The following is a 10,212-nucleotide window of genomic DNA, read 5'->3' on the forward strand; positions in this document are numbered from 1 at the left end:
CCTCCCCCAGCCTTTGTTCAGTTTCCCGGTCAAAGGTGTCACCTGGCCTCTAACCCCTTCCTGGGTTCTCACGCTCAGGTATCTTCCCTCAAGGCCAGTCTCCCTTCCCCCAATGCAGACCATCCTAGCCACACTCCCCTGCCTTCCCAGCCAACACTCCCCACTCAGCATTCACAGACCACAGTAAGAACAGTCCCAGTTCGTCACAGGGGCATGAAGGGTTAACGGTGGCGCCCGGGTGGGACTGGGGGGAAGTGACTCCAGACAAACAGCCAAGGGCTGCGAGCTGAGACCAGACCACATCCGGCCTGCAGCCAGGAGAAAAACAATCCACATGCCAGCCCCATAGTGACACCCTGGCCTCCTCCGCCCCACAGCGCCCCCTGCTGAGCCCCCTGCCCTGCCCCATGGCACCCCTGCCCCACAGCGTCCCCTGCTGAGAGCCCGCTCCCTGCGGCAGGACACTCCCCAGTGCCCCATGATGAGCTCCCTGCCCCACGGCAACCCCTGCAGCGCCCCCTAGAGGCCCAGTCCACACAGGATGCTCGGGACGTCCCTGGGGCTGCCCCAGTGAGCCATGGCCCCATGGCGGTGAAGGGGGCGGTGAAGGAGGGGAAGGAAATGAGTGAACAATACGTGACCCACCCCCACGCGGCACCCAGAGAAGTGATGGCGCCGGACCCTGAACTGCGACCGCTGCTTGTAGCTCTGCTCACGTTAAACCTTCTGCGAGGTACTCGGGGTGCGCTGGCAGGGGGCTGCGGGTCGGGAGTGAGGGGCACCGGCAGAGCTGGGGGGGGCAGGGCTGGGCTGGCAGGGGGCTGCGGGTCGGGAGTGAGGGGCACCGGCAGAGCTGGGGGGGGGCANGCTAGGCTTGAGAGGCAACAGAGCTGGTGGGAGCAGGGCTGGGCTGGCAGGGGCTGCAGGTCGGGAGTGAGGGGCACCGGCAGAGCTGGGGGGCAGGGCTGGGCTAGCAGTGGCTGGGGGTCAGGAGTGAGGGGCACCGGCAGAGATAGGGAGGCAGGGCTGGGCTGGCAGGGGCTGTGGGTCGGGAGTGAGGGGCACCAGCAGAGCTGGGGGGGCAGGGCTGGGCTGGCAGGGGCTGCGAGTTGGGAGTGAGGGGCACCGGCAGAGATAGGGAGGCAGGGCTGGGCTGGCAGGGGCTGCGGGTCAGGAGTGAGGGGCACCGGGACAGCTGGGGGGGCCCAGTCCCCTGAGCGGTTGCTCTCACCCCTGGTCCCTGTTTCCTGTTTTTGTTCCCGTTTCTCGTTGTGAACCTTGGGGACTTTTTTGCCCTGGTGCTTTTCGGGGCTTTCTGTGTAAATGCTCCTCCCCCCCGGACTCCACATGCTCCCGTTTCCCCCCCCCACGAGGGGTGCTGTGCCCCCCCTTATTCCTCTTCTCCCCGGGGGGTCAGTCAGAGTGCAAGGGCTGTGAGCTCTGGGGAAGGGAGCCAGCGACCTCCCCCACCCACCTCCCCACACATCTCTCCCGTCCATCCCTCTGTCCACACCCCCGACAGCTGCCTGTCTGTCTGTCTGGTCCCCCACCCCACCGCCCGCAGTGCCCCAGCTCTGCGAGCTTCCCCCAGCAGTGCCCTGCCACTCTGCACTCCCAACCCCCAGGGCTGGCCCCCTCCCAGGCCTTCAGCATCGAGACCCACAACGCCACTGTCTTCGAGGGTGACGCCGACGTGCAGTTCGGGTACCGGGTAGTCCAGATGCGCTCGAACGACAGCTCCTGGTGAGACCCCCGGGGAGGGGCATGGGGTCTGGTGGGTTAGAGCAGGGGGGGCTGGGAGCCAGGACTCCTGGGTTCTCTCCCTGGCTCTGAGAGGGGAGTGGGGTCTAGTTGTTAGAGCAGGGGGGCCTGGGAACCCGGATGCCTGGGTTCTCTCCTGGCTCTGGGAGGGGAGTGGGGGCTGGTGGGTTAGAGCAGGGAGGTGGGGAGTCAGGACTCCTGGGTTCTCTCCCCAGCTCTGGGAGGGGAGGGGGGGCTGGTGGGTTAGAGCAGGGAGGTGGGGAGTCAGGACTCCTGGGTTCTCTCCCAGCTCTGGGAGAGCAGTCGGGGCTGGTGGGTTAGAGCAAGGGGGTGGGGAGTCAAGACTCCTGGGTTCTCTCCCAGGCCCCGGGGGGGGGGAGTGGGGTCTAGTGGGTTAGAACAGGGGGGACTGGGAGCCAGGACTCCTGGGTTCTCTCCCCAGCTTGGATGGGGAGGGGGGATCTGGTGGGTTAGAGCAGGAGGGGCTGGGAGGCAGGACTCCTGGGTTCTCTCCCTGGCTCCGGGAGGGAAGTGGGATCAGAGTATCTCCCCCATCCTGTCTGTACCCATCTCTCCCCAGGCTGGTGGTCAGTGCCCCCCTGGCGGGGAACGGGACGGGGGCCCTGTATCGCTGCTCCTATCATGCGGAGACCTGTCAGCCCATCCCCCTGCCCGGTAAGTGACGGGCGCATGGTGGAGTCTCTGCCCCCCATATATCTCGTGAAGGGTGGGGGACGGGCAGGAGGCTACGTGGGTGGGGTATCTCTCTCTCACGCTCTCTCTGTCCCACCCCCAGACACCCCCCTGGTCTCCCTGGGGCTGGCGCTCGCCTCCGATGAGATCTCCGGGTCCCGAGTCATCGTGAGTCACCCCCGGACACCAATATAGGGCAGGGCGGTCCCGGGGACGGGGAGGGGCTGTGGGGTGGAAGAGAAGAGGTAGGCAAGTGGGGGAGTGCATCTGCCATGGGGGGGCACAGGGGATGGGGGAGGGGCAAAGAGAGATTGGGGTGGGGCTGTGGGGGGAGGGGCCAAGGGAGATGGGGGAGTGCAGGTGGGATCAGGAGACAGGGTGCTGTGGGGGCGCAGAGGGAGGGAGTTGTGGGGGGAGGGGCCAAGGGAGGTGGGGGAGGGGGTGCAGGTGGGTTCAGGAGATGGGGTGCTGTGGGGGCACAGTGGGAGGGTTGCAGGAGTGGGGGAGTCCCCCCAGTGACCCCTTTTCCCTCCCCCCAGGCCTGTGGTCCCCGGCTCCAGCAGCGCTGTGAGGAGAACGTGTATCTGCAGGGGCTGTGCTATGTGTGGGGGGGGCTGGGAGAGCCCCCCCAGGGTCCTGCGCCCGGCCGGCCAAGGTGGGGGCAGGGCTGGGGGCACAGCTGGGGGGGCTGATGAACTGTGGGGGGTGATGCTGGCCGGGGGGTGGCGGATCTGTGTGTGGGGGTGATGCTGGCCGGGGGGGCAGGTCTGTGGGGGTGTCAGGGTTCCCTCCTCACTCTGAACTCTGGGGTACAGATGTGGGGACCCACATGAAAGACTCCCTAAGCTTATTTCTACCAGTTTAGGTTAAAAACTCCCCCAAGGCACAAATCCTTCCTTGTACCTTGGATTAGGTAACGCTGCCACCACCAAGTGATTTAAACAAACATTTAGGGAGGCCACTTGGAGCCCTAACCCCCCCACAAATATCCCCCCAAGTCCCTACACCCCTTTTCCTGGGCAGGCTTGAGAATAATCCCCTCACCAATTGGTACAGGTGAGCACAGACCCAAACCCTTGGATCTTAAAACAATGACAAATCAATCAGGTTCTTAAAGGAAGAATTTTAATGAAAGAAAAGCGGTGGGAGAAGCATCTCTGTACGATTAGAAGGGAAGATAATCTCCCAGGCAATCAGAGCCAAACACAGAGGGTTTCCCTCTGGGCAAAACTTTAAAGTTACAAAAAGAAAACCAAGAACACACCTCCCTCTCAGCATGGAGAAAATCACAAACCAAAATAAAAGATAATCTAACGCATTCCCTTGCTATACTCACTAACGCTATGGGAGTTGGATCGTTTGCTTCTCTGATCTGTCTCCAGCCAAAGCCGCAGGGAACAGACAAATCCCCCCCCCCCCATTTGAAAATATCTTGTCCCCTTATTGGTCCTTTGGGTCAGATGTCAGCCAGGTTACCTGAGCTTCTTAACCCTTTACAGGTAAGGATTTTGGTGCCCTGGCCAGGAGGGATTTTATAGTATTGTACACAGGAGGGTTGTTACCCTTCCCTTTATAGTTATGACGGGGGCGGGGGGTGATGCTGGGTGGGGGGGCGGATCTGTGGGGCGGTGATGCTGGCCAGGGGTGGCAGCGGGTCTGTGTTGGGGGGTGATGCGGGGGGGGGGGGGGATGTGTGGGGGGTGATGCTGGCTGGGGGTGGCAGCAGGTCTGTGTTGGGGGGTGATGCTGGGCAGCAGGTCTGCGTTGGGGGTGATGCTGGCCAGGGGGGATCTGTGGGGGGGTGATGCTGGGCGGGGGGGATCTGTGGGGGGGTGATGCTGGCCAGGGGGGCTGATCTCTCCCCGCCCCCAGAGTGCATTTCGGGGGTGGACGTGGCTATTTTATACGACGACTCGCTGAGCATCCAGCCCAACGACTTCACGCTCATGAAGCAATTTATCGGGAAGCTGCTGCGCGCCCTGGCAGGGCCCCGCGTCCAGGTGGGGGTCCGTCCATCCGTCCATCCGTCTGTCCCTGCGCGGTGTGTCCGTCCGTCCGTCCCTGCACCCAAGGGGCCTAATCCTGCTCTGTGTCCGTCCGTCTGTCCGTGCCCGCACGGTATGTCCGTCCGGCTGTCCCTGCGTGGTGTGTCTGTCCGTCCCTGCACCTGAGGGGCCGAACCCCGTGCTGTGTCCGTCCGTCTGTGCACGTGTTGGGGGCAGGGCAGCCGGTGACAATCTGCTCTTTTAAACAATCTCCCCCCCTGACTCCTTTCATTCCCCCTCTGGACTTCGTGCCCCTTCCCCTTCCCCCCTTGCTGCCCCCTTTCCCCCCCCAGATTGCCGTGGTCCAGTTCTCCTCCCACATCAACCACGTTTTCACCTTTGCCGACTACGTCGCGAAGGGCCTGGAGGCCGTGGAGCAGGACCTGATGGCCTTCCCCCATCTGAAGGGGAACACTCACACGCCCTCAGCCATCCTCTTCACGGTGTGAGTACCCCACGGGGGCAGGAGGGACGCAGCTGGCCCCCCTGGACTCCCTGCACTGACCCTGGCCGCTCTCCCCGCAGAAAACAAACCTTCGCCCCTGAGCATGGCGCCCGGTCCCACGCCAAGAAGCTGCTGATCGTCCTGACTGATGGGCAGTCCACCGACACCGTAAACTTCTTCCCCCAGGCCATCCAGGCGGCCAACAACATGGGGCTGGTCCGCTACGCCATCGGGGTACGGCGGGGGGAGCTGGCCAGGGGGCTGGAGAGTCCCTGCCGTGCTCTGGGCTCCAAAAAACTCTCGGGGTTCCTCCAGCGTTCTAGGTTCTGGAGGCTCCTTGAAGGTTTGGGGTTCCCAGCAGTTCTGGGGAGACCTTAAAGGTTTTTGGGTTTTAAGCTGTTCTGGAGGGTCCTTAATGGATTGAGGAACCAAGAGGTTCTTTAAAGGTTCTAGTGTTTGATAGGTTCTGGAAGGATTTTAGGAGGTTCTGGGAGGTTCTGATTGGTTCCCGAGAGGTTCTGTAGGTTCTGGGAGGTTTTGGGAGGTTCCTGAGAGGTTCTGATCGGTTCCTGAGAGGTTTCAGAAGTTAATGGGAGGTTCTAGAGGTTCGATGAGGTTCTCATTGGTTCCTGAGAGGTTCTGGAGGATGCTAACGAGCTTTGGGAATTCACTGAAGGTTCTGGGTCCTCAGACGTTCTGGAGGGCACTTAATGTTTCTGTTGTCTGTGAGTATTTTGAAAGTTCTGGGCTTCCCAAAGGTTCTGGAGGCTCTTTGAAGGTTTTGGTTTCCAGGAGGATCTGGAATATGCTAAGTGTTGCTGCAGGTTCCCTAAAGGTTCTGGAGGGTATTAGGATGTCCTGGAGACAGTCAGTGTTTTTAGGTTGCGAGCGATTCCTCAAAGGTTTTGGGTTCCTGCAGGATCTAGGGGTTCCTTAAAGGTTCTGGACCAGAAATGAGGCGCTCGGGAGATTCCCAAAGAGTCCCGGGAGGGATGTATGGGATTCTGGATTGGGGTTTGGATAGGCCGAAGCAGGGCTCAGGGGAAGGGGGGGCTGGAAGGGTTCTGGAGGGTTCTGGTGGATGAGGAGGTTCAGGGAGGGGGTATAAAATGGATCTGAAGGACATGTTGGTATCTGAGGGGTACTGGAGATTTGTGGGAGGTTCTGGATGGTTCTGGAGGATGCTGGGGAGGTTCTGGGTGTGGGTGATGGGTCTGTGGGGTTCTGTGGGTCCTAGGAGGTTCCATTTGTTCTGGAGTATGGTGGGGGGCTCTGGAGAACGCTAAGGGGTGTCTGCATGTGTGTGAGGGGTCCCCAGGGGGGGTTCTAGTTGATTCTAGAGCATGGTGGGGGGCCCTGGAGGACCATGGGAGGTTCCGTGTTAGTGTGAAGGGCCTGTGGATTTCTGGGGGGTCTGGAGCCCATTCCTGGAGGTCTCTCTCCCCCGTCCCCCGGTTCCAGGTGGGCAAGGCGTTCTCCACGTCCGAGGCGCGCCAGGAGCTGCTCACCATCGCCTCGCGGGCTGAGAACGTCTTCCAGGTTGGGAGCTTCTCCGCCCTCAGCACCATCCAGGAGCAGCTTCGCGAGAAGATCTTCGCTATCGAAGGTGCGGGGCCCACGGATCCTCCTCCAGCCCGGAAGCCTGGGTCCCATTCCCCATCCCGGTGTCTGGGAATGCTGGGGTGGGGAGCACCCCTACCCGGACGCCTGGGCAGGGCCGCCCGGGGGGGGCAAATGGGGCAATTTCCTCCAGGCCCCGGGCCTGGCAGGGGCCCCGGCCCTGCCTCTGCCTTCGCCCATCCCCTGGTGCCTCAGCGGGGCAGAGGCGTGGCTCTGGGCGGGGCCTGAGCTCCTCCCACTGAGTCAGAGCCGCGTGGTAAGGGGGCGGGGCTGCGAGATCTGGTCCCGCCGGAGCCACGCCGCTGCAGCGCTGTCTAGGGGCCAGGGCAGCTCCTGGACGCGGCGCGCTGAGGCTCTGAGAGAGGGGAGAGGCGGCGGTAACCCAGGAGCGGCCCTGGACAGTGCTGCTGGGGGGGTAGAGGTCAGGGCATGGGGGGCTGGATCGAGGGCATTCCGGGGGTCTGTCAGGACTCGGCAGAGGGATGGATAGGGACCAGGGCAGTCAGGGGGACAGGGGGGTTGGTGGGGACCAGGGTGGTGGTTGGGGGGTGGTGGTGAGGGGACAAGGAGCAGGATGGGTCGAGGATTCTGAGGGGGGCAGGAAGTGGGTGGGGGTTAAATAAGGGGCAGAGCCAGGCTGTTTGGGGAGGCCAGGGCCGGCTCCAGGCACCAGCCGAGCAAGCGCGTACTTGGGGCGGCCGATTCTAAGGGGCGGCACTCCGCCCAATCCTTTTCTTTTTCCTTCACCGCTTCGGCCGCCCCACAGGTTTTTTTCTTTATTCTTTTTGGTTCGCCGATCCGGCCGCCCTGTAGGGGTGGCGGCGTGGAGGAGGGGAGCGCCCTGCTGGGAGCGGGCTGCGTGCTCCGTCTGCCCCAGCCGGTGCCAGGTCTGCAGCAAACCCGGCAGGGCAGCCTGCGTCCTTCCCTCCCCGCCAACCGGAGCGGCGCAGAGCCCTCCCGGCAGGTGGCGTGGCAGGAGGGGCCACGTGGAGAGCGCCCGGCTGAAGGAAGCCCTGGCCACCCCCCTTCTCTCTCTCCCCCACTCCCTCCCCCTCCCCCCCGCTGCCCGGGGCACACCCGCGCTCCGGCCACCCTGCACGGGTTTTTTTTTCGCTTGGGGCGGCAAAAAAGTCAGAGCCGGCCCTTGGGGAGGCACAGCCTTCCCTACCCTAAAGCTCATTCCGCGGTTTGAGGCTTGCAGACAGCTATCTAACACACAGAGCCAAGCTGTTCTCTTTCCCCTTAGGGCTGCCATCCCTTTCACTTCTCCAATGCCAAATTACAGTCTACATTTCATTTCAGTGCCATAGGGAGATTCATGTCAGGGGAGGGGAACTTCATTTCAAATGAGCCACTTTAGATTAACAGTGATAGAGCCAAGAGAGCCATGGGGGAGGGATCCCATGAGAAGAGCAATATCCTACACCACCTACCTCCTTCCCAACCCTACCGAGGGAGACACCCCCTCCATTCCCTGCATTCCCCGAGGCTCCAGAGGGGTTAATTCAGTGGTTCTCAACCTTTTGTACGGGTGACCCCTTTCACATAGCAAACCTCTGAGTGCGACCCCCCCCCCTTATAAATTAAAAACACTTTTTTATATATTTAACACTGTTATAAATGCTGGAGGCAAAGCAGGGTTTGAGGTGGAGGCTGACAGCTCGTGACCCCCCATGTAATAACCTCGTGACCCCCTGAGGGGTCCCGACCCCCAGTTTGAGACCCCCTGGGTTAATTTAATTTTAGAACCCTGTGTCCATTCACATGCATGTGCTATTTTGAGCATTTCCGTTTTCACAACATAGGCTCATCCCAGATTCTGGAACAAGCTCAAATGCTCGGTTTGTGGAGTATGTACATAGTCTGTACTAAAGACAAACCCACAGTAACCGTCTCCAGTTTGTGAGGGACCCCATGGAGCCACTCTTTAGGAAACAGATAAATTCATGGTGGTTAAGTCCATTAATGGCTATTAGCCAGGACGGGTAAGGAATGGTGTCCCTAGCCTCTGTTTGTCAGAGGATGGAGATGGAGGCAGGAGAGAGATCACTTGATCATTGCCTGTTAGGTTCACTCCCTCTGGGGCACCTGGCATTGGTCACTGTCGGCAGACAGGACACTGGGCTAGATGGACCTTTGGTCTGACCCAGTATGGCCATTCTTATGTTCTTATGTTCTAACCTAAATGAACCCAAAGTCATGGAGACAGATATGAGTCAAGGAAGCCAGCGGAGTATCAGATACCTGGAAAAGTCTCTGACTGGATGGGCTCAGGTGTTTGGTCACAGGCTGAGGTGGTTCAAAAGTTTTGGATTTTTTTTAAGCAGAATTTTTGTATTGTTTCTTTAAACAATCAAACACAGCAAGCAGCAATATTTGGCCACACTCTTCTGAAACCCCAAACCATGTTCAGGTGTTGGCAGACTAATTTCAGCTTTTCAATTAAAAAAACCACAACACATTTGGAAGGAAAGCAGACATTGTCCACGATTTTTTCTGCTTTTTAAAAACCCCTAGTTTTCAATCCGAAAAAAGTTTTGACGGAAAGTATTTGTCCAACCCTTTTAATGAGCTTTAGTGGCTTTTAGCACTAGCTGATGCTGAGAACCAGTGATGCCTTGTAAAGGTGACTTGAAAAGAAGTTTTCTCAAAACTGGGTTTGTGCCGAGATGCGGAAGGTTTTTAAATGTTTATTTTTCCCAAGGCCGCGTGGGGGTGGGGGCAAGTGGGGCAATTTGCCCTGGAGCTGCAGGGGCCCCCACGAGAATATAGTATTCTGTGGTATTGCAACTTTTTTTTATGAAAGGGGCCTCCAAAATTGCTTCGCCCCAGGCCCCCTGAATCCTCTGGGCAGCCCTGCACCTGGGTCCCATTCCTCGTACCGGTGTCTGGGAGTGCTGGGGGGGGGAGCGCCCCTACCCGGACACCTGGGTCCCATTCCCCGTCCGGGTCTCACCCCCTCTTTTCCTCCCCCCAGGGACGGCCCAGGTTTCCAACGCCAGCTCGTTTCAGCTGGAGCTGTCGCAAGGTGGATTCAGCGCCCTGCTCACCCCGGTGGGTAGAAACGCCCCCCCCCCCGTGCACCCTGGGGTCCGGCCCGGTCCATGGGCTCGAGCTTCAGCTGGGGGGTGGGGCAGAGAGTGTCCCCCCCCCCGGGGCTGTGGTCGGACCATGTGTAATACACGGTCCCACCACAAGGTGGAGCCAGCCACCCTGCTAGGAACATGGCCATTATTGCTGGGCTCATTACCATTCATTAGTCTGTTAACCCTCATATTTCTCACAATTTTAATGGATTATAATTATTCCTAATTCAGAAAGTACTTTAACAAAGCACCGTCCGTGTTATAATTGTCCTAACTGATCGTAACATTTCCTGATTAATATTAATATCCCAGCTCGCTCGGACGGTGAATGCACCGATGTAATGTCCCGGCCCCAGGGTTAGGAGTTTTCCCATTAGTAGATCTGGGTTTCTCATGCCTGGGAAGAGTTTTCTCACTGGCTCACGGATCCCGTCCTCGCTAACCTGGGCTAAGCCGTCTTCTCCTCCACAGCAACTGCCTCTCAGGGACATTAGTAGCTTGGTATTAGGAGGATAAACATTAACAGAGAGCGATATATACTGCCAAGGGACTTCTTCATATC

General features: G+C 59.6%; 2 protein-coding genes across 3 annotated transcripts in view; both read left to right on the plus strand.

Annotated features, from left to right (window-relative positions):
- The first annotated feature begins 270 nt into the window (after window positions 1-270).
- LOC117876299 (integrin alpha-M-like) lies at window positions 271-5,174 on the plus strand. Of its 2 annotated transcripts, XM_034768318.1 has the most exons (8): window positions 277-733; window positions 1,626-1,743; window positions 2,342-2,436; window positions 2,558-2,622; window positions 2,994-3,109; window positions 4,327-4,454; window positions 4,793-4,944; window positions 5,025-5,174. In XM_034768318.1, the coding sequence occupies exons 1-8, from the start codon at window positions 586-588 to the stop codon at window positions 5,043-5,045; spliced, it is 843 nt and encodes a 280-aa protein (XP_034624209.1). In that variant the 5' UTR covers window positions 277-585; the 3' UTR covers window positions 5,046-5,174. The 2 variants fall into 2 exon arrangements, with proteins under 2 accessions (XP_034624210.1, XP_034624209.1); XM_034768319.1 differs by lacking the exons at window positions 4,327-4,454; window positions 5,025-5,174 and having other exon boundaries at window positions 271-733.
- A 13-nt stretch (window positions 5,175-5,187) lies between these two features.
- Window positions 5,188-10,212, plus strand: part of LOC117876242 (integrin alpha-X-like) — a 17,059-nt gene continuing 12,034 nt past the window's right edge. Inside the window, exons 1-2 of the mRNA XM_034768196.1 lie at window positions 5,188-6,550; window positions 9,542-9,618. The gene's annotated coding sequence lies outside the window, so the exon portion shown is untranslated. The remainder of the gene's footprint in view (window positions 6,551-9,541; window positions 9,619-10,212) is intronic.

This window comes from Trachemys scripta, chromosome 4 (genome assembly GCF_013100865.1).
Source record: "Trachemys scripta elegans isolate TJP31775 chromosome 4, CAS_Tse_1.0, whole genome shotgun sequence".
Lineage (NCBI taxonomy): Eukaryota > Metazoa > Chordata > Testudines > Emydidae > Trachemys > Trachemys scripta.

Coding starts and splice junctions, on each gene's coding strand:
- LOC117876299 (XM_034768318.1), top strand. CDS start 586: ATGGCGGTGAAGGGGGCGGTGAAGGAGGGGAAGGAAATGAGTGAACAA. Junction 1,744..2,341: donor CGCTCGAACGACAGCTCCTG/GTGAGACCCCCG, acceptor ATCTCTCCCCAG/GCTGGTGGTCAGTGCCCCCC. Junction 3,110..4,326: donor CCTGCGCCCGGCCGGCCAAG/GTGGGGGCAGGG, acceptor CCCCGCCCCCAG/AGTGCATTTCGGGGGTGGAC.